The sequence below is a fragment of the Trachemys scripta genome, chromosome 7, assembly GCF_013100865.1.
Source record: "Trachemys scripta elegans isolate TJP31775 chromosome 7, CAS_Tse_1.0, whole genome shotgun sequence".
In the NCBI taxonomy this organism is placed as follows: domain Eukaryota; kingdom Metazoa; phylum Chordata; order Testudines; family Emydidae; genus Trachemys; species Trachemys scripta.
In genome coordinates this window covers 95,809,015-95,832,177 of record NC_048304.1, presented here as the reverse complement: position 1 = coordinate 95,832,177, position 23,163 = coordinate 95,809,015, and the positions used below count along the sequence as shown (strand labels likewise).

The following is a 23,163-nucleotide window of genomic DNA, read 5'->3' as shown; positions in this document are numbered from 1 at the left end:
AAAATAATAGATGGCATTCTGTCAGAAACTTGGAAATTCCTGTCAATTCTCTGGAATTTTTCTATTCAGTATGGTGTGGCAAAGTATATTAAATTCCTCGACAAAATTTCCTTCAATGTATCTTTCCATTAAAAACAGCTTACTGGTGGGAAGACTGTGTTTTTTCCTACAGGCTTTTCTACGTGGCAAGTTCAAGTCTGGCAAGCTGGTGTGCTATATGGTCACAGCCTGGCTTGCTGTGCAACTGGCTTGCTGTGCAACTAACTTGCTGTGTAGACAAACGATAGTGGGAGAAAACACTAAAGTCAAAGTAATTAACTTTTTTTATTTATTGGATAAACTGGTGGTGGTGCATCTTGTGTTTGTATGTCTGTTTAACATGGAACTCTAAATTTCCCTAATCATTAACTTCAGATAGTCTCTCTATTGGGTATTTTTGTTTCATTTTAGGCAAATGAATGGCCTTTAGAAAGCTTTTGTGAAGAAGTATGCAATGATCTTTTTAACCCATCCTGGGAGGTAAGAATTATGCATAGCCTTCTTGTATCTAATTTGTACAAATAAGGAATTGATGCCATTAGAAATTGGGACTTGTATTTACATTTCATGTTTATGCCATGATCCTACATCAGGGACTGCAAGTGCAGTTCTCTGCATTTGTGCTGCATTCCATTTACTCCACTAGGACTCAACACAGATGCCCAGAGGTCTGATAGTGGACCCTGGAGTCCCACTGAAGTGAATGGGACTTGGCACAAGTGTAGATGTCTGTACTAGTTTTCCCTGATGTGGGATGGCCTAAATATCTTTTAGGTAGGATTTGTTTCTTTAAATAACATCTGTTTTTATTCAGAATAACTAAATGTAGACTCCAAGGTAGCATTCTAGAGAGGCATTTGGTAATAGTCCAACCCCCTGCTGAAAGCAGGACCAATCCCCAACTAAATCATCCCAGCCAGGGCTTTGTCAAGTCTGACCTTAAAAACCTCTAAGGAAGGAGATTCCACCACCTCCCTAGGTAACCCATTCCAGTGCTTCACCACCCTCCTAGTGAAAGTTTTTTTCCTAATATCCAACCTAAGCCTCCCCCACTGCAATTTGAGACCATTACTCCTTGTTCTGTCATCTGCTACCACTGAGAACAGTCTAGATCCATCCTCTTTGGAACCCCCTTTCAGGTACAGTAGTTGAAAGCAGCTATCAAATCCCCCCATATTCTTCTCTTCTGCAAACTAAAAAATCCCAGTTCCCTCAGCCTCTCCTCATAAGTCATGTGCTCCAGCCCCCAACCATTTTTGTTGCCCTCCACTGGACTTAATTAATGTAAGTTGTCATGGGATAAAAGGGAAGGTCCTTTCATGGATTGAGAACTGGTTAAAAGACAGGGAACAAAGGGTAGGAATAAATGGTAAATTCTCAATAACTAGTGGTGTTCCCCTAGAGTCAGTCCTAGGACCAATTCTATTCAACTTATTCATAAATGATCTGGAGAAAGGGGTAAAAAGTGAGGTGTCAAAGTTTGCAGATGATACTAAACTGTTCAAGATAGTTAAGATCAAAGCAGACTGTGAAGAACTTCAAAAACATCTCACAAAACTAAGTGATTGGGCAACAAAATGGGAAATGAAATTTCATGTGGATAAATGTAAAGTAATGCACATTGAGGAAAAATAACCCCAACAATACATACAATATGATGGGGGGGCTAATTTAGCTACAACGAATCAGGAAAAAGATCTAAGGAATGGTGTCCCTAGCCTCTGTTTGTCAGAGGGTGGAGATGGATGGCAAGAGAGAGATCACTTGATCATTACCTGTTGGGTTCATTCCCTCTGGGGCATCTGGCATTGGCCACTATCGATAGACAGGATACTCGGCTAGATGGGCCTTTTGGTCTGACCCAGTACGGCCTTTATGTTCTTATGACTCTTTCCAATTTTTCCACATCCTTCTTGTAGTGTTGGGCCCAAAACTGGACACACTACTCCAGATGAGGCCTCATCAATGTCGAATACAGGGGAATGATCACGTCCCTCGATCTGCTGGCAATGCCTCTACTTATACAGCCAAAAATGCCATTAGCCTTCTTGGCAACAAAGGCACACTGTTGACTCATATCTAGCTTCTCATCCACTGTAACCCCTAGGTCCTTTTCTGCAGAACTGCTGCCTAGCCATTCGGTCCCTAGTCTGTAGCATGCATGGGATTCTTCCATCCTAAGTGCAGGACTCTGCACTTCTGATGAGATTCAACAAGGAGATTTATTTTGGCCCAATCCTCTAATTTGTCATAAGAATGAAGTCACAGTTCTTTATGTAGTCACCTAAACAGGTCAGTGACTATCTCACACACATACACCCCCCACCTGCAAATTTGTCATTTAATGGGCTCTCAAGTAGAGTGCATCTCCCTTTTTGGAGTCAAAATCACTATATCTTGTTATATTTTGTTTTAGTGAGAAAGTATTGATTAAAGTGGTAAAATGCACTTACCTAAGACAGCACTTCCTACAAGTCAAACATTCTTCTTGTTCTATAGAGTAATTAATAAAAAAAACCCTCAGTGTCTACTGTCCCCTCAGTTCAAGATAGCCATTGAGGTAGACTGCACTAGAAGAAACAAGCTTGCATGTACTTAAGTGAGCAACTCAAAACAGGGTGTTTCACTTAGGGCATGGCTACACTTGCAGATGTAGAGCGTTTTGAGGTAAATCAGTCTTCGGAGAGTGCACACACAGCATTCCACAGTAATGGTTGATTTGTCTCTGAGCAGATAAGCGGTCGGCTGTCAGATACTTCCATATCTTCTTGAAGGTGGGCAGATCTTTCCAGAGGTTGACTCTATGAGAATATATATAACAATCTGGAGAGAATAACTTGCATTTGAGACAAAAACATCCTAATAATTACTTGGTTATAACTTTCAAAATATTTTCAGTAATGAAACTACAGATTTAAAAATGGCGAGTGTAGTCTCTACCTCAGTACCTTGTCTTTTGGCTCTATATAGAACTACACACTTTGGTGCATTCAGCATCTGTACATTAGGATTGAAACGGAAAGCTTTGTGAATCTTCCCCCCTGCCTTTCATGTAACCTCAGAGAATTTAGGGCTGAATGGCTTCCCAGACCACTGAGGGAATATTTTATTCTTCTTTACCTGAAAGGTAAATCTTAATACCTCTGCTCCTTAATACAGCTGTTTGACATAGCTCCTTAACTTTGCTATGGAAGCTGATATGCATGTACAGATGGAGTCATAGTGAATCATTTATATTGTCACATACTGAGTTCCCAGAGCATTTTTGAGGGATTTGGCTCTCCATTGGTTCTTGCTTTGGTTAATAGAACCATGAAGACCATCAGAGCCTAGAAGACTGATTGTTGCAAGCCTCCACCAGTGAATTGATTCCCTGGGGATCAGGACTTTTATTATTATTATTTTATTATTACTATTATTTTATTTTAGATCCATGCCTCTGTCTCCACCACTAATCACACTTCAAGCTCACATAGCCTACTGTACTGGTGCTAATACTTGGTTTTAGTGTTTAATGACAGATTCTTTGGTTCTGGATTTTGATCTCTAGTGCCTGTATTTCAGATTGTTGGTAATCCCTAACTCTCACCTATAATTTGCTATTCTAAGGGATGACTTGTGTGGCTCTGTATTCTGCCTCATTGTTTAACAGTAAAAACTTTTAGAATGTCCCCTTCTGACTGTTGACTTCTGGCTCTGAGAAACATCCCTCAAATGTTTACACTCAAAGTGCAGGAATATCTCTTTAGAAGGAAAAACTGTTTACCTCAAATTCTGTTTCTTTGAAGATCTGTCTTGACTATTATGCAGGCATCCAAGAGCCTGAGTCCTATATAATGCTATTTTAGGATAAGCAGAATTACGTATAAATAACCCCCCTTTACCTGCCTTGAAATGCTTGCTGCTCTTAATCTACAAAGAAATATTGCAATCCCTTGATATGGTTAGGAAGATTTTGTGCGATTGCTCTAAAACTTCATCCAGCATCAGTAAAGGAGCTTTGGTATAATAACTCTTCATGTCTCTGAATGAACCTCTTCTGAGAAGTATCTGGCACTCATAACACAGAGAAATAAAACCTAATAAAAATGACATCCTTCTCCATAATCAGACTTTAGAGAAACACTAAAGACTTCTGGGGAAGATCAGGGAAATCTCGTTACTGATTTCCATCACCTTTGCCCAGTAACTTCCTACGTATGTGTAAATGTTATAAAATGTCACCAAATCTGTAGCATTCAGAATTTGTTACTGGAATGAAAAGCAATTTATATTATTTGAACGTTTTCCAACTTCAGTTGATACTGAGCATTTATAGATGGTAAAAAATAAATAAATACATAAATAATTGGTCTGTTTTTATTCCCCTCTTTTGCATGTCTTAGGTTCGGCATGGTGCAGGCACTGCGCTGAGGGAAATACTTAAAGCACATGGGAAAAGTGGTGGCAAAATGGGAGACAGTACTGTAGAAGAGGTAAAATTAGAAGTCGATGATGATAACCAGCTTATTGAAATACAGGCCAATCAATATTTAAGTGTAGCTTCTTTTGCAACCTGCAGAACTCTTCTCTTCAAATACTAAAATTGGGATACACCGATGATAGAGGCAATCTAGGAGTGGCTGTAAAAGGTGTAATCTAATGACAATGTAAATCACCTTTTAAAAAAAACAAAAAAAAAAACAACCTTGACAATTGAGTGCAAACTTGAATTTCAAGAATCAGCTTTGCCATTAGAAAGTATTGGAATCAATATGTTCCAAAGTTGTGACAAGGTAAATTCTACAGTTTAAAATAGTTTGGCTAATTTAATTAACCTAATTTAGCTAAAATGGCTTTTAGATTATAAAGCAAGTTGTATAATGCTTTTTAATAGGAAAGCTGATTCCATTGGCTTGCTTTGGATTACTAAACCAGGAAGAAGTATTGAGAAGGCAGTCCCCATTTATTTAAAAAAAGCACTTGAGTGGGCTATTTATATAGTAGCCCTTAATAAATTTTTAGAAATACCTGCTAACTTCTGCCACCCTTCTTCACATAGTTGCCCTATAATCCTCTGAGCTGGCTGTTGCAAAAGGGACTGTAAGAAAGGCATCAATGCCTCACCCCAATTGCAGAGCAATTGGAAAGTAGTCAGGTCTATAAGAGCCCGTGCTGTAGAGGATGTTCAGGGGTTTTTTGTTTTTATTTTTTTCCTTGGGGTAAGGGCACATGTGAGAGACATACTTTTACAGCCCAGCAATTCTGCACCTTTGCAGTGGCCCAGAGAGGCCATTGCCATGGAAATGCAAGTTGGACTGCCCTACCCAGTGCTGGGAGCCCATTACTCTGGGAGGGGGGAATGAGGTGGACAGAGAGGTACAAGCTGCCATCTCTCCTTTTTGCATCCATGCAAGGATGAATTTGCCCCATTGGAACTTTTTGCAGAATACTTCTTGTGAGTAAGGATGGGAGAATATGAACCTAAATATTTAGCCATTGACTGAATTCTAAATTGTATAGTCTTTAGTTCTTTTCTTGTTTGAAAATGTACTTGTCCGATGGAGATTGCAATTCATTGTCAGAACTGGGAAGAATAAAGTAAATAACAAGTATAGCAATAAAACTACATAAATTTCATGAATATTAAAATGATAGCTTTTGGGAGGGATTGGTGGAGAGCTGATATATTTGAGGGGTCTTGGGGGGTGAAGGTGGTTTTGGTAATGTCTTTTAGCATTTGTATAGTGTTCAGTCTCTAGAGTCTAGTGAACTTGACTTACTGTTTAAATAGAGATGGAGGAAACCTTAACTAGCACAGGGCTTAGCAGAAATTGATTGCTTTCATTCTATCTCTTTTCCTAGAATAAAACAATACTTGATGGTTTATTTTAGACTTATTTGTAAATGTGTTCAAACAACTATTACAAGATTCAGTAGTTGACTTGTGTTGTAGGGAATGGGCATTACTTAGTGTTTGCGAGTCTTAAGATTTTCTAAAATTTAATAATATTTAGAAGTATGAATATACAGAGATGGGTATATAGTAACAAAACTGGATCTAGTAACTAGATTAGCACATAAAATATCAACTGTTACAGCTGTTCTTTTTTAACATCTGCATAGTGTCACAATTTGCTCACCTTGACCAATGCAGAGAAGGAAAAGATTGTTTATTATTTGCAGTGTTCTTGAATTACCCAAGTAGTTTGTTTCTTCAGATTAAAATCAATGAATCTTGGCTGATGTTTCTAGTTCTAAAAATGAGGCAGAAATTTCCAAGTAGTTCACTTCTTCTTTGGATAAGGAAAAAGTTCCTAAATGCTGGTTTGGCTCTCCTCCCACCACCAAAAATAATTTTTTGATGTGACCACTTAACCCTTCATATATGGTTCAGCCCCATAAGAGCTTGAGTGTTCTGTCACATGGGTAGAGCACAGAGGTACTGATGAAATGAAGTCAACCTCTTTCCAAACCCAGGGCTAGAGTCCAAGACTGTGCCCTATGCCCAGTTGTTGATATCGGAACCATAGTGATTCATCATTTATCCTTTGGGAGGCCTTTGTGACCCATATGGGGCCCATGTGGAGACCCTTTCCTCAGCACAGAGTGGTGCACATGCACCCTTGCACAGTTGCTCCACTTGTAGTCCTGCTGCTCAACTTCGGTGTGGCCTTGGCTACACTGGCGCTGTACAGCGCTGCAACTTGTGCTCGGGGGTGTGAAAACGCCCCCCCTCCCCCGAGCGCAGCGCTGTAAAGCGCCAGTGTAATCAGCGCTGCGAGCGAGCGTGAGGTGGAGTACTTGCAGCGCTGGCGGCGCGACTACACTCGTGGCAGTGCTGTGAATTCTCAAGTGTAGCCAAGGCCTAAAAGACTTAAGTGGTGCTTGTGACCTTGTGCTGCCCCTCCATACAGTGGATTAATGTCACTGTTGGAGACTTAAGTGATTGGGGGGCTAGGGGGAGAAGATCTGCTCGTAATGCAGATATACGATTAGTCACAGGTTTAACTACTGTGATACAATCTTCTCAGTATGAATTTAGATAAAGCAAAGGAATCTTGAGAATTTTTCTATGAACGAATTTAGCAAACAGTATTTAATTTCCTTTATTTTTTTAACAGATGGCTCAGCAGCATCAGGAATGGCTGGAAGACTTAGTTATTAGACTCCTTTGTGTCTTTGCATTAGACAGATTTGGAGACTTTGTTTCAGATGAAGTAAGTGTCGACTCTTAGACTTGCTAATCTATTTCCATGTCAGACTTTATGTAGAAATGCTTTGATTTGTGTCCATTATTCACTATGTCCTAGGTTGTAGCACCAGTACGTGAGACTTGTGCTCAGACTTTGGGAGTAGTATTGAAACATATGAATGAGACTGGAGTTCATAAAACTGTGGATATTCTCCTGAAGTTGCTCACACAAGATCAATGGGAAGTGAGACATGGCGGTCTGCTAGGAATCAAGTATGCTTTGGCAGTTCGTCAGGTAATCACCTTCTGTGGTTGTTTTGGTTTTTTTTTTCTATTCAAAGTCACTAACACTAGAAAAATTTTGTTTTCACAGAGANTTGGTTTTTTTTTTCTATTCAAAGTCACTAACACTAGAAAAATTTTGTTTTCACAGAGATTTATTGTAAAAATCCGAAACAGGAATGAAGAGAGAAAAAAAAAAGTATATTAATTTGATGCTTTTTTTTGTTTTAAAGAAACACAAAAATAAAATGTATGTCAAATTAAAAGAAACCACATCCGGGGGGGCCCCCCCCCCCCCCCCCCCCCCCCCGTGGTAAAACACTATGGCTTGGTACAACTGAAGTCCCTCAATTAGAGGTTCTAATAGTGGAATAACAAAAGTGTACTGCAGGTTCTGATTGAGGCATATTTCTAGGACAAAGTCACTCTAATTTATAAGCTAGATTAGCTTTCCTTCATGAGTGGTAACTTTAACTATTCAGAATGGTTGCTATTTCTGTTTATCTGACCAAATTGGGGGGGAGACGGAAGGGGTGGTAGTTTTTTTGTTTGTTTGTTTTTACTTGTTGGTTTTTCAAAAGAGAAAGAAGAGGACTCTGAGATTTTGGAAAGATATTCAGTTTAATAAATGCTTCCTTATTCAATTTATGAATTAAACTTGTTTTTTAGGATATGATTAATACTTTATTGCCTAAAGTCTTGCCTGCAATAATTGAAGGTCTCCAAGACCTGGATGACGATGTCCGAGCTGTTGCTGCAGCATCTTTAGTACCAGTAGTGGAAAGCCTTGTTCACCTTCAATCACAAAAGGTGAATGGCTTATTTTCTACATTTTGACTTCGAAAAGTTCATCTTGGGTCTGAACAAGAAAGCAATGTTTATAGTGCAGTACACAAATTTTTAATTCCTGTTATATAGAAGACTCACTTATCTTACAAAGAGAGAGGGAAAAAATAAATAACTTCTCCCCTTGTGCTTATTCCTCGAGGTACCCTTTATTCTTAATACACTGTGGGATGCTCTTCTGGAATTGGATGATCTGACAGCTTCTACAAACAGCATCATGATCCTTCTTTCCTCCCTTCTAACTTATCCTCAGGTCCAAAAATGCAGGTACCTCTTTCCAGCTACTACTTAAGAGACAGATCCAAGCATTTGTTACCGAAGCAGTTCATATTGGAATAATCTAAATTCATAGCAAATTACACTGTATATGGAGGAGATAATGTATAATGTTGGGAAGGTATCTTTCTGCAGCAAATGGATGCTGGTATAAATTTGAGGACAAATTTTGTAAGTTGGTCAAAGGCTATTAAAGGGCAGTGCACTTTCTTTTTTAGGACACACTAATAATCTAGTACCAAAATTTAACACATTTGGTCACTAGATTTAACACCACTCTTTGTTAAGAAATTAAAAGTTAAAAAGCAATAGCCACTACTTATGCATGACCCTTAATTACTTCTGTTGTGCTAAGTGGGAGCTGTTAGCCTGCACTAAACTGCCCCATCCTGCAGACTTCATATACACAAACCCTGTTGACTATAACGGGAGAGTTACACAGATGCAACACACATCCAAGGTCTTTGGGGTCAGACCCCAAGCAAAAGGCAAAGGAATAAGCCCATCTTATTCACAGAACCACTGGCTGTATCATTGATGCAAGGAAACAAGTAAATAGAACAAACTGGACAAATCCATGTTGGCTTCTGTTCAGTAAACAGAATTCCTGTCTTCCCCACCCCCCCCCCCCAAAACACCAAACCAAAACAAAAAAACACCTGACTATGCATACTGAAACTTTCACTTAAAGCGTAGGCAGACATTAGTAAACTTACCCTTGTTCCTCTTTTCTCCATATTTTTTTTCCTCTTTTATCTGTCTCCTCTAATTGTCTTGTCTACCTGATTAAATATTACCAGTGTGTATCTTTGTAAAGGATGAGAACATCTCACTATATTTTTATCATCCCTACTCATACATCAGGGAGATTCATATTTTAAGACTCTAATCCATTATTCATTAGTTGGTTTTTTTTTTTTTTGGTCTCCACTATCTCAAATTTATTTAGTTGTACTGTCATGGCCCTTTTTAACAGGCGGGGGTGAGGGGGGAGAGAAAGAGGGCAAAAATACTGCTTTAAAATGCTGTCAGCAGGAAAAAAAAGAAAATTTAAAGGGATTTCAAGCTCTTAGTTTTTGTCCCCAAAATCTTCCTTCTCATCGCTTTCTTGGTCACTGTGAACACCGCCACCATTCTCACTGTCACTCAATCTGGGTGTTGTCTTTGACTGGGCCATTTCTAGGCTGCTGCCTTTAGACCATGTCTAAATATTGTCTCTTCCTGCCCTAAGTCTTAGGGCTTGTTTACATTGGGGAATTGAGTAGCACGGCTATTCTGGAATAGCCATTCTGCAGTAGCTCTTCAGGCATAATTTAGTTATTTTTGGAATTGCTCTCTGCACACTATTCTGAAATAAGTGACCTTATTCCAGAATAATGTCTGGACATGGGAATTATTCTGGAATAGCTATGCTGATCAATGTCCTTCATGTAGACAAGGCCTTCAGAGCCAGCCTTTATGATCAATTCATACAAGTAAAACTCTTGACGTGGCTCTCATCTAGTGTCTGGGCTTGTGTGATGGGGTTCGGTCCATCACTGTGTGGCGCCTCCTGCAGGCTGTCCTGGGGACTAGTGCTGTACACCAGTGCACCCTCTTTTGGTGATGTCTTGCCATCGTCACTTCTGCTCCAGGGACCCACGTCACTCCCAGGACTGTGTCGTCCTCTTCATGATACAAGCACATGGCTGTGCCATACTTGGTGTTCCCCCCCCCCCCCCCCCTCTTCTGGGCAACAGTATCAGTGTCCCTCAGTCCAGCCACTTCCTCAGAGGCAAGTGGAGGTCGGGGGGACCCAGGCCTGCCTACTACTCCGGGTGGCTGCCACTTGCTGCATCCCCTCCGACTTCTCTGTAGATCTCCCTGGGCCACTTCCTCGTGACCCCAGCACCCTCCTTTTTTTTTTTTTTTTTTCCCCCCCTTGCCTCACAGCCTTAGCCCGCAAATCCCTGAAGCCTGCCAGGCGCTGCCTTTAGCTCCCTGGGTCTCCACCTGCTAGGGCAACCAGACAGCAAGTGTGAAAAATCGGGACAGGGGGTGGGGGATAATAGGAGCCTATATGAGAAAAAGACCCAAAAATCTGGACTGTTCCTATAAAATTGGGACATCTGGTCACCCTACTGCCTGCAGCACTACTATGTGCAGGGTGCTTGCTGCCCTCCACCTGCAAGGCAGCCAGTCCTCCTGCCTCCTCAAGCTCCAGGGAGTGACTAAAGCTGCTCTGTACTGCAGCTTTTCTTATATGGGCCTGCCCGGCCCTGATTGGCTGCTCCTATAAGCCCTTCTGTGATTGACTGCCTTCTGTGCAACCTCCTTATGGCTTTATTAGGGGCCAGTGTGGGGCAGATGCCCAATTGTGGCTTGTCACTGCCTCTCTGTTCTTCCCAAACGTTATCTTGCACCCTTTAAAATACATTCAAAACACTGCTGCAAAGATTATCTTGACTTGTAGCTCTGGCCATGTCACCATCCACCCTTAGCACCCCTCTCCTAACTGGCCCATTTTCACTGTATCAAATACACTACTCAGGTTCACCTTTATGTTCCTTTATCTCCTAGTCCTGCCCTAGCTATCACTACTTGTCCGCTATTGAGGCTCACCTCTATTTCACCAAAAATGCCAATCTTCTTTGGCGGCTGTTCAGATTTTTCTCATAAGCACCTTCATGTGTTCTTCTATGCCATCCTTTATGCATAAAGGAGTTTCCTGTAACAATTTAGTATCCTCGTTCATCTCTCTCCTTAATTTTCCTTTGCTGTGATGGCTACAAAACACTTGATAATGGCTAGACAGCTGATGTGCTCTGACCACTGCTGCTTTTACTTACAGTAGTCTCACATTGAGGCCTATAGTTTATTATTTGCAATGCAGAAACAAATAATTAAGTACTTTAGGAAATCAAAGTAGAGAGATTCTATGAGAAGCTACTGTGAATTAAATCTAAGGGTTCAAGTTACATCATAATGACCTTTGAAAGTAATACTAAGCCTTTTGGATTTTTCCTTTTTTTTCCTCCAGCTGATGGTCTGAGGTTTTTGTTGTTGTGTATTATATGGCTCTTATCCTTGTGTCCCTCCCCCTTTAAAAAATTAAATAAATAAAAATCCATCTTTCATTTGACTTTCAAGCTATTCTGCAACTCCTTTCTTTTCAGCAACCCTAAGTTTTGAAATTTCACTGTGATATAGAAACTTGAATTACCGTTAGAAGAGTAAATCATTTTAGCTATTTTGGGAGCTGGGATGCGGTATGAAGGGTAAAAAATATAGTTTTGCTATTTTAAAAGTCACAACGAACCAGTTTATTGTACAAGTTAAAATTAAACTATTAACATTAATTTAATGCATGACATGTGACTTTACTGCCATGTATTATAACACTTCTGTATTGGTTTGGGTTCACCTACTTTTCCATTTTGTATGTATTATATGTGACTCTATAGGTATAATCTAGTTTACATAACTTCATAAAGAGACTTTTGGGAATATTCTAAATATAAAACTAAGTGGCATTCTCAGTCTTCTGTTTTCAAGTAGCATGTGCTGCTGCTGATTCCCCTTTCACCTGGGGGGGGAGGGATAGCTCAGTGGTTTGAGCATTGGTCTGTTAAACCCAGGGTTGTGAGTTCAATCCTTGAGGGGCCACTTGAGGATTTGGGGCAAAATCAGTACTTGGTCCTGCTAGTGAAGCCAGGGGGCTGGACTCGATGACCTTTCAAGGTCCCTTCCAGTTCTAGGAGATGGGATATCTCCACTAATTATTATTATTTTATTATTGCTGATGTGTGGGAAGCAACTTTAGTAGAGGGCCAATTTTGTTTGGGGGGTGTGTGTGTGTGTGTGTGTGTGTGTGTGTGTGTGTGTTTGGTTGTTGTTGTTTGTTTTTTTTTGCTAGAAACAGGAAATGAAAAAGTGTAAATCAATACCAAGAAAACTAATGTTTTCACTCAACCTCTCCCTCACTTACTTAAACAGTGAGTTCATTAATGCCAGAATTAAAAGTGGAGACCCATCTATCCTTTGATACCTTTTTAGTCGGAGATTGGCTACACCAGGGTGTGAATCTGGAATTTGTACCACTTCTTGGGTGTATAATCTGCTTTTCATGGTATGCAGTAACTCAGTGGAATTTATGGGGAAGACCCATATGATGAACTCTAGTAGTTTGATTTTACAACAGTAACAAACCGCTTCAATCAAAGTGTTTTTTAAATCACTGTAGTGTAGTGTGCATATTGCAATTTAGTGGTTGCTCCACACCACTAAAAGTCAGTGGGGGCTTTTACATTGACAAAGGATGCAGACCTATTGTGAATCTCTGTTTTGAATGGAGCTTTTCTGTGGAAAAAAGATTTTTCCTATTGGAGGGTTTAACTCTATATCCTTAATCTTGGGAGGTAAATTGAATATCTAAAAATAAAATCCCCTTCTCCATCTCCTCTTCCTCCACCTGTTTTGTTTTCCTTTCCTTATAATTTTTTCCTCCCAATTTCTCCATTGTCTTCTGCTTCTGTCTCTCTTACCATCTCACAATCATGTGTACGTGCTGTTTATTCGTAGGACAATAATAACCCTTTAATAGCTGTAAATAACTGCCCTTTAAAGACAAAGCATTGGTAAAACATTTGTTTTGAATTAATCAGTGGTTTTATTAATAAATATTTGCCTCTTTGTTTTGAGTGTACAGGCTTTTGATTCGTTTAGATTTATTGTAGTAACTGATTTTTGTTTCCTTTTAAAAAGGTTAGTTATGCTTATCCAATAGTCAGGATTACAGCAGTTAACTTTTCCACAACAATAAAGTGAAGAAATATTTCACCTGGGGGCTTTGGTGAAGACAATAAATCACTTAAGTTCTTTTCTTTAGATAGAATTATGATATTAAATCTTTCAGGAATCATCAATGAGATGCCTTGGTCAAAGGTTCTTATATAAATTATGAAAACTATCTCTATTTCAGTATATTCTCATAATGTTTGTGCCAATGTTAAAATCTCAAGCAGGAAAAATCAGTTAAGGTAGAAACTTTGTAATTCGCCCCATTGCATGGAAGATGGTATCTCCAATGAGTTCATATGTAATAACTATTTTAATTCTCAGGCACAAGGAGTTAGCTAAGGAAAAGTTTCATCCTTAATGCCTAACTGCATGACAGTGAAGAAATTGACTGACCTTTAAAATGAAATGTGCTTATTTTCTGTGTGCTTGGTTGGGGTGGAGGTAGGAAAGGGGGACGTACTTTATTTTAAGTGTGGAAGAAACCATAGTAATTAAGGATATAGTTACAGTAGGCCTTACTAATTTGGACAAGCTTCTGAATTTTGCCATTAACAAGTAAACACACTTTATATATTAAAAAAAAAAAAAAAAAAAAAAAACACACACAACTCAAACCATTTATTTTGACCATTGTAGTTGAGCTATAACTTGATCCTGCACTTAACATGGCCTGGGGAATACACAGTGTTACTTTTTTCTATTTTTCCTTCAAAAAAGTCCCTTTTTAACTAAATATTATGACTGGATATAAATAGAATGAACTTACTTTTTTTTTAATTTCCTTTCCTTTTAAACCCCTCCCCCCCTCCAAAATGTACCAGTATCCAGCAATCCCTCACCGTTTTGGTTCCACGCGTATGGCCATTCTTGCATCATACTATATCATCTGTTCGAAAAGCAGCATTGGAAACTTTATTTACGCTGTTATCTACCCAAGACCAGGTAAGAACTAATAATTATAATATCACTTACCAATTACAATTCAGAAGTGGTTTGTGCATGGTCTTTGAGTCACTTGATAACTCTTACAAGTTATGTGGAAAACATTTGTGGTCTACTTCCTCTCTGGGTAGAGGTAGATGCCACTTTAATAGCGAGAACCTAAAATAATATATGTTTAAATTACATTGTATGTTTGAGAAAATTCTCACTCATCATATCCCTGTCTTCAGAGTTCTTCAGCCTGGCTAACTCCGATTCTGCAAGATATGTTGAGGCACATTTTTCAGTTTTGTATTTTAGAAAGCAGCCAAGATATTCTGGACCTTATTCACAAGGTATTTATTTAACTTATGACTATGCTCTCTCTTGTTCATAAGTCTGACTCTCTTTTATGTGCCACCCTTTGTCAGATGCATGACCTTCAGTCTACCTAATTGCATGGTGTTCTACTGCTGTACGTTGATTTCACTATGATCATTGTGAAACTGTTCCTAGATCTTGGATGTCATGTTGATCAAATGTTTGCATAGATACCATGATACGTATTTCTAATGTACACAACTTTTTTTCCCCCCCTCCCTCAAGGTGTGGCTGGAACTGTTAAACAAAGCATCAGTACAATACGTGGTAGCAGCGGCTTGCCCATGGATGGGAGCCTGGCTCTGCTTAATGATGCAGCCTTCTCACTTGCCTATTGATTTAAATATGTTGCTAGAAGTAAAAGCCAGATCAAAGGTAAAAAAACAATTTTTAAAACCTTTGTGGGAAATCAAGGAAACCAGTGATTACTGAGGTGCTGTAGCAAGACTGTGACTGGCCTGTGTAAAAAGGAAGGACAGTGCTATTGCCTCCAAGACTCTGTGGGCATTGTTAACATATAGGTGGAACTATGAATCCCCACAGCAGCCTGCAGGGCAGTTCCACTATTTGTGTATGTGGCCATTCAAGGAAATACAGTCCCAACTGGAGTTCCACTTGCAGCAATACAGTTTTGCATCACCCTGACACAAGCCAGTACCTAAATGGCACAACTTGGCCCTGTATAAGAACTTTAAAATAACAAAAAAAACTTGTCATTTTAAAGTTCTTATAAAGTTTTGACGCTATTATTACAGATATGGCACGATTTTTCTTCTTTATATAAATAATTTTTCAAGGCCAAATACGAAAGTATGTAATAAAGCCTGTTGTGCAATTAATAGAAGCTGTTTAACTAAAAGTAATTTAAACATTAGTTCACTCAAAAATGCCTTGGAGCCTGTCTAGCAGATACTCTAATTCTCCATGTAATAAATACGCCTTAGACCTGGTCTATATCTAAAACTTGTCACTCAGGGCTGTGAAAAATTTTGCACCCAGTGCACTGTAGTTAGTCAACCTAACCCCTGGTGTAGATGCGGTTAGGTTGATGGAAGAAGTCTTCAATTGACCTAGCTACCACCTCTCGAAGAATTGATGTTACAGGAGTTGTAAGTTGATGAAAGGGGTGTTTGTGTTGATGTTGCTTACATCGATGTAGGAAGTGTCTATGCTCCTGCACTGCTGTAGTGTACCCTTACCCATCTGTGGATGGATCAAACTATGCTCTGTGCTCCTTGTTAAACCCTCTACCGTTTTATAAGGTTCTAGATACTTATTATTTCAACATATTTTCATATCTGATCTGTAGTACCTACGTGTATCATTTCTCCAACTTCTGTTTGCAGAACTGAGTCCGCTTTCTCAGGATTACTTTACTCATGAGAAACTGTCATATGGTGTTTTTTCTTTTCCACTTGTTTTGGCCTCAGATTCAAACTGGAGGTCTAGCACCATATTGGCTTAGATAAGCGAGTTAATATTCAAACCAGGCCACACATTTAGCAGTGCAGAGCCTCAGCAATAAGCCCATAGTCCTCTATCCATGATTGAAGCACCTTCAGAAGTCATTGTCAAGGTGATTCAGAGATCCTGTATTAATGTACAATCAAATCTGGTGTGGCTATTTGTCACATCGTTGCATAGAACAATTATAATTTAATATGGAAATGTGAATGAATTTTGTTTTATCTGAAATACAGAAAACTTTGGAAAGCAAAACAGACAAGATTTCTTATTACTTAATAAACATCTTCTGTATTTATTCCATAGGAAAAAGCAGGTGGCAAGCTGCGTCAAGGTCAAACCCAGAACAAAGAAGTGATACAGGAGTATATTGCTGGTGCAGACAGCGTTACAGAAGATCTGGCAACCAGGGATTATGTTGTTATGCGAGCCCGGGTGATGGCAGCAAAGTCAGTTTGTAGAAAATATGAAAAGAAAAACAATACATAATCTAAAAAAGTTGTTATATTTGTAAAATTTTTGCTAAAATCTAACTTTATCTGAGACATTTAACTTTGTCTTTAAAGTATGAACCAAGGAATGAGAATAATGTTACTGTAACACTTTTTTTCTTCTTTGGTCAAGGTTGTTAGGAGCACTTTGCTGCTGTATTTGTGATCCAAGTGTAAATACCGTTCCTCAAGAAATAAAGCCAGCTGAATCACTAGCTCAGCTACTGCTTTTCCATTTGAATTCGAAATCTGCCTTGCAGAGGATTAGTGTCGCGTTAGTAATCTGTGAGTGGGCTGCCTTGCAAAAGGTAGGATGCTTTTTACAGCAAAAATGAAATATGGTTTACTAAATTAATCAAAACAGTTTCTGTTATTGTCTGAAATAGAAGTACAACGAAAAGGCTAATACTGTATCTTTATACTGTTAAATGATGAAATCTGACAGGAGAAACCATGGTATAGAATGATTCTGAATTATTTTGAAGTTGGCTAAAAGGCAACTGTGTGGTTCAATGAATGTGTTTAAGAGTTCTACAAATATGGACTCTGATATTAAGACAGTTGAGTATCCACGTTTTCTGCATAAATACATACTATTTTTCCTTTTGTTGTGATTTTATTCTTGTTTAGTAAGTTATCCTCATTCATGTAAGATTGGGTGTTAAACCTACTTGGAAAAACTTTTCCATTAATACAGTACTGATGCTGAATTTTCCTAAAATGTTGGGATCATTAACTGTTTTCATGGTATACTGAAGTTTGTATGCACATCTTCATTTTTGTTGCTTTACGTCTTGCTATGTTAAAAGCTTTAAAGTTTGTTCAGGAACATCTAATTTATTAGCAGAGTTCAATTGTGTTCCTTAATCTTAATTGAACAAAATAACCAGTATGAACACCTTGAAGAACTGAATTGATTGACTTGTTCTGTTTTAGGAATGTAAAGCTGTGGCCCTTTCTGTGCAGCCACGCTTACTTGGAGTCCTTTCTGAGCACCTCTATTATGATGAAATTGCTGTTCCTTTTACACGAATGCAGAATGAATGTAAACAGCTCATTTCATCACTAGCTGATGCACACATTGACATTGGAAACAGAGTAAACTACAGTGTGTTTACAATAGATCAAGCTAATGAACTGGTGAGTAAATCTGAATGAAGAGGTAGCTTCTAGTCATAATTTTCAATGTGCTGTGTAATAATGCTGAAGAATTGCAATAGTTTTTAGAAGTCCAGACATATATTGTGACTTGATTGGGCGCTTTCTCAGGTATAAGATAAGAAATGGATGTTCATTATATGTGCACAGAAGAAGATGAATCAAAAGATTAGCAGCATGATATTTTTCCCATTGAAATATATGTATCTTACAGAATTATAGAGGCACCATTTTAAGCTCACCTACTGGATTCACTATCAAAATCCTTTTAGGTCAACACATTTAAAAACACTTATGCAGTCAAATGTAATTGAGGCTGATAGGAAATATGCAAATCAAGGTTTCCTAGGAATGGTAATTTTTCTTCATGATTGAATATGTTCATTCCATCTTAGATGTGTGCACACCCAGTGCCCCAGAGCCAGAGATATTTTTTCCTTAGCAGAACCTGTCAGAGTGTTACATGTGCCCTGTCCATGATGGTATAAAGGAAGGATGAGGTGGAGGATGGGACACAGTAAAGCTTCCTCTGGGAAGAGATGCTCCCCAATACAGACCTCTTCTTTTCATTAACGATCATTGAGGCAAGCCTCCCACTTCAGTACCGACCCCTTCAATGCAAAAAATATCTTGGTACTGATGACACTAGAGGGCTGTCCAGCACATGGGACCTGTTCTGTATCTCCGAGCTGGATTATCCAGTAGTGCAGTAGACAAACTAGCTGGTGTACTGCTTGATTTCAGGCTTCATCTATAAACTTACAAAGATTGTTCAGCCCTTGATACCGTGATCACAGTCCAGGATATCTCTGACCCACACTTTCCTACTGTCTTGGAAAGACACTGTTGTATGCCTACCCTCCCATTCCACTCCTTCCAAGAGTTTTGCTCAAGCAGGATTATGCTCATGTGATCCTCCTAGCACTGGTGTGCCCTCACCAGCATTGGTTATCCATTCTGCTGAGCTTACTGGATAGAGGTCTTTTGACACGATCTTCAGAACCACACTTGATCTCCCAGTACCACTGTCTGTACATCGCAACCTGGCTGCTCTCCATCTTATGGCCTGGTTGCTCCATGGTTAACAATTAGGAGGTGGAGTGTTCAAGGAATGTTATCTACTACATATGTTTACCTGTTGAAGTGGAAACAGTTCTCCTTATAGTCAAAGCAGAAGGGGTGATCGGTCAGTCCTGGCTGCTATCGATCATGTTTTGGACTACTTGTTCCCTCTGAATCAACAAGGTCTATTGATTAGTTCAATCAGGGTTCCCCTCATAGTTGTCTCCACTTTACATACTGCTGTTGCAGGCCACAGTGTATTCTAATCCAATGTCAGTTAGATTGATAAAAGGTCTGGACATATCCCTAAATCATGAATACCATTCCTCCCTCGGACTAAAATCTGGTGCGAACAAGGTTGATGGATCCACTCTTTGAACCAGTGGCATCCTGCTCTTTTCTGCATCTCTTTGAAAATAGCACTTTTGGTAGCTATGACTTCCACAAGAAGGCTGACAATTAAAAGTATTGGTGGCTGACCCTTCTTACACAGTTTGAGGACAAAAGTATACATACATCCGCATCTGAAATTCCTGATGAAAGTAGTTTTGGAATTCCACCTCAAGCAAACCATATACTTAGCGACATTCTTTCCTAAGCCCCATTGTCATAAGGATGAAGAGAAACTCCATATTTTTTTATGTGAAAAGGGTATTGGCTTTGTATTTGCAGAGGACTAGATCTTTTTTTAGGTCATCATCTTAGTTATAGACCGGATGAAAGGCCTTTCATCCTGGCCAGAGGATTTTTGTTCTGCATACTCCTGTGATATGAGATTGCAACGTACCCCCATCTGGAAGGGTGGTAGCATACTTTAAAAGATGTCATGAAGTTTCCACACCATTTTTGGCTTAGATGCCTAATAGCAGTCCTTTATAGAGCTGCAACTTGGCCATCAGTGCCTAGTTTTACTACTCATTACACTATATTTCTGCATTCCAGAGAAGATGCAGAGGTTGGTGAGTAGTTCTTCAGTCCTTATTCAAAACCCTCTCTGAAACCCACCTCCCATTTGAACTGCTTGTGAGTCATCTAAAGTGGGACATGTGCAATCATTCGAAGAATAATAGTTACTAACCTATTTTGTAACTGTTGTTTTGAGATTTCATATATCCTTTCCACAGCCCACCCTCTTTCCCCTTTATATCAGTCTGTCAGGTAGGAAGAAACTGAGTGGGCTGTGTGGTGGCTCTGCCCTTTATACCATTGCTCAGCAGCTGAGGGCTCATGCGCTGTCCCAAAAGGTACCATTTCGGGGGGGGCGGGGGGAATCTGACTCTGGTGCAGTGGGCGTGTATACACCTGAAGCAGAATACTTCGAGATGCGCTGCATAACAGTTACAGAACAGGCTAGTAACTTGTTTTTTGGTTTGTTAGTGGGTTGGTAAAGAGAGGACAAGGACAGTAAGAACATGCAGGGCTTTGGTTAGATGTTCACGTATTACTGTGTTGAGGATTTCATTAAAAAACCTCAGACCAGGCTGCATTCTCCCCTCTCTCTCTCTCTCTCTCTCCCTCCTTCCGCGCCTCCCCTCTCTCCCCAATAATTTAGTACATCAGTACACGGTGGTAGACTTTATGATCATGGATAAAGGAAACTTCACTTGAAAGGGGTTTTTCATAAAGCATTTGTGGCGAACATCCTACATATTTGGGCAGTAACACAATTTAAAAGCCTCATAAAATTTCTCCCCTTTGCTACTGTAAGTGCTATCTTAAGGTCATATTGTATGTTTTTTGACAGCCCGATTAGTAGCTGATCTCAGATATGGATGTTTATTGATTTGCATATAAAGATTTTTTTTTCAAAGAGTATAAGGCCAGAAGAGACCATTAGATCATCTAGTCTGACCTCCTGTATTTTACAGACAATTAAATTTCACTCAGTTACTCCTGGGTCGAGCCCAATAACTTGTGTTTGACTAAAGCATGTCTTCCAGAAAATCATCCAGTCTTGATCTGGAGATTCCAAGAGATGGAGAATCTACCACTTCCCTTGATTGTTCTAATGCTTAATCATTGTCAAAAAATCATGCCTAATTCTAATTTTAATTTCTCTCTGGCTTCAGCTTCCAGCCATAGGTTCTTATGTCTTTCTGTGGTAAATTAGAGCCCTTTAGTACGCAGTACTCTTTCCCCATGCAGGTGCTTAGACACTAATAAAGTCACCTCTCTTCTTTTTGATATATTAAACAGATTGAGCTCTTTAATAATCTCACTCTAAGGAATTTTCTCCAGGCCTCTGGTTCTTTTCTGAACTGTCTCCTTTTTTTCAAACTGAATTGTACATGTATTCCAGTATCAGTCTCGTCAGTGCCATAAACAGGAGTAAAATTACCTCCTTACTCCATAGTCACTGCTCCTCTGTTAATATTGCTAAGAAGCAAGTTTTGCCCTTTTTGCCACAGTGTCATGCTGGGAGCTCATATTGTTGCTTGTCCACTATTATGACTCCTAAGTCCTCTTCAGAATTATTGCTTTCCAGGATAGTCTGCTAGTCTGTAGGTGTGGCATGCATCCAGGAACAAGGAAATGCAGAACTTGACATTTGGCTGTATTAAAATGCATTCTCTGTGAAAGAATGCAGATTACCAAGTGATCCAGCTTGCTCTGTGTGATTAACCTGTCCTCATTATTTATCACTGAACGAATCATTGTATTATCCACAAATTTTATCAGCAGTGATTTTATATTTGCTTCCAGATCACCAACAAAAATGTTAAAAGTATGTTAGGCTCAAACGGATACCTGAAGAACCTCATTAGAAACATGCCTATATAATGATGATTGATTCCCCATTGACAACTACTTTTTGAGATCTACCAGCCAGTTCTTAATCCATTTAACCTGTGTCTTTAGTGATATTCCATTGTGCTAACTTCTTATTCAGAATGTTGTATAATACTAAATCAAGGTATATTACATCTACACTGTTACCTTTATCAACCAAACTTGTAATCTCAAAGGATGAAATCAGGTGCATTTGACAAGACCTTTTTTCCATAAAACAAAGTTGAATGGCGTTAATTATATTTCTATCCTTCAACTTTTCAATTGATATCAACTTTTTTCATAATTTTGCCCTGGATAAAGTCCAGGTAACCGGCCTATACCTACCCAAGTCTTCTGTTTTTTGTTTGCCCTTTTTTAATATTGGCACTACATTGGCACTCTTCCAGGCTTCTGAAATTTTTCTGGTATTCCAAGATGTATTAAAAATTAACATCAGCAATCAGATTTCCTCAGCCAACTCTTTTATAGGACTCTTGGGTGCAAGTTATCTAGGCCTTATGATTTAAAAACACTTATCCCTAGCAGAGGTTGTCTAACCCTCCTTGGTTACTAATGGACAGGAAAGTACTGCATCATTCTCTGACCGGAGTGGCCAACCTGTGCTTCCGGAGCCACATGCGGCTCTTCAGAAGTTAATATGCGTCTCCTTGTATAGGCACCGACTCCAGGGCTGGAGCTACAGGCGCCAACTTTCCAATGTGCCCGGGGGGTGGGAGGGTCTCGGTACTCAATCCCTGGCTCTGGCCCAGGCCCTGCCCCCACTCCACCCCTTCCTGCCCCCTCCCCTGAGCCTGCCATGTCCTTGCTCCTCTTTTTCCCTCCCCACCCACCCCACCTGCACACCACGAAACAGCTCATCGGGAGGTGTGGGAAGGGAGGGGGAGGCGCTGATCGGCAGGGTGGGCGGGAGATGCTGGGGGGGTGGCGGGGCTGCTGACATATTACTGTGGCTCTTTGGCAATGTACATTGGTAAATTCTGGCTCCTTCTCAGGCTCAGGCTGGCCACCCCGCTCTATATGAATAGATCATTCTGCTTCTTTATAAATGCAACACAAATATTTAGTGAACACTTGTGTGTGCTCTCATTATTAACAATGTTACTATTTTCATCTAGTAATGAGCTCTGTACCACAGAGTAGGTGCAGCACTGTCCCTACCAGATTTCCTCTTGCTCTCTACCCACCTGTGTGCCTGGAGCAAGTTTCAGGGTAGTAAGATCAGCAAATTCTGATTAAATAGCAGACATAAGGCCCATGTCAAATCAAAGATCTTGAGTGTTCCAGGAGCATTGCAATCCTTTTATTACCAAGTCAGCTGAGGAGCCGCTCAACTTTCACGTGACTGCAGCATTGCACGTCTTGCCCCTAGTATGCTGGACAGCACAACTCCTCTTGCCTGTCTTTTTCTTAGACTCCCATGCTGGCAAGCAGTGGAATGTCTGGCTATTTCTGGCTGGGCACAGGACAACTGAGATATAGGGAATTCCAAGACTCTCC

General features: G+C 39.7%; 1 protein-coding gene across 2 annotated transcripts in view; it reads left to right on the top strand.

Annotated features, from left to right (window-relative positions):
* The window catches only part of BTAF1 (B-TFIID TATA-box binding protein associated factor 1), a 107,128-nt gene that overhangs the window by 27,247 nt on the left and 56,718 nt on the right, over positions 1 to 23,163 (top strand). For both annotated transcript variants that reach the window (XM_034775596.1, XM_034775597.1), the window contains exons 8-19: positions 451 to 519; positions 4,425 to 4,514; positions 7,143 to 7,238; positions 7,332 to 7,508; positions 8,165 to 8,305; positions 8,484 to 8,608; positions 14,218 to 14,338; positions 14,569 to 14,673; positions 14,924 to 15,073; positions 16,469 to 16,611; positions 16,787 to 16,961; positions 17,590 to 17,793. In XM_034775596.1, the coding sequence (XP_034631487.1) occupies positions 451 to 519; positions 4,425 to 4,514; positions 7,143 to 7,238; positions 7,332 to 7,508; positions 8,165 to 8,305; positions 8,484 to 8,608; positions 14,218 to 14,338; positions 14,569 to 14,673; positions 14,924 to 15,073; positions 16,469 to 16,611; positions 16,787 to 16,961; positions 17,590 to 17,793 (1,596 nt within the window). The remainder of the gene's footprint in view (positions 1 to 450; positions 520 to 4,424; positions 4,515 to 7,142; positions 7,239 to 7,331; positions 7,509 to 8,164; positions 8,306 to 8,483; positions 8,609 to 14,217; positions 14,339 to 14,568; positions 14,674 to 14,923; positions 15,074 to 16,468; positions 16,612 to 16,786; positions 16,962 to 17,589; positions 17,794 to 23,163) is intronic.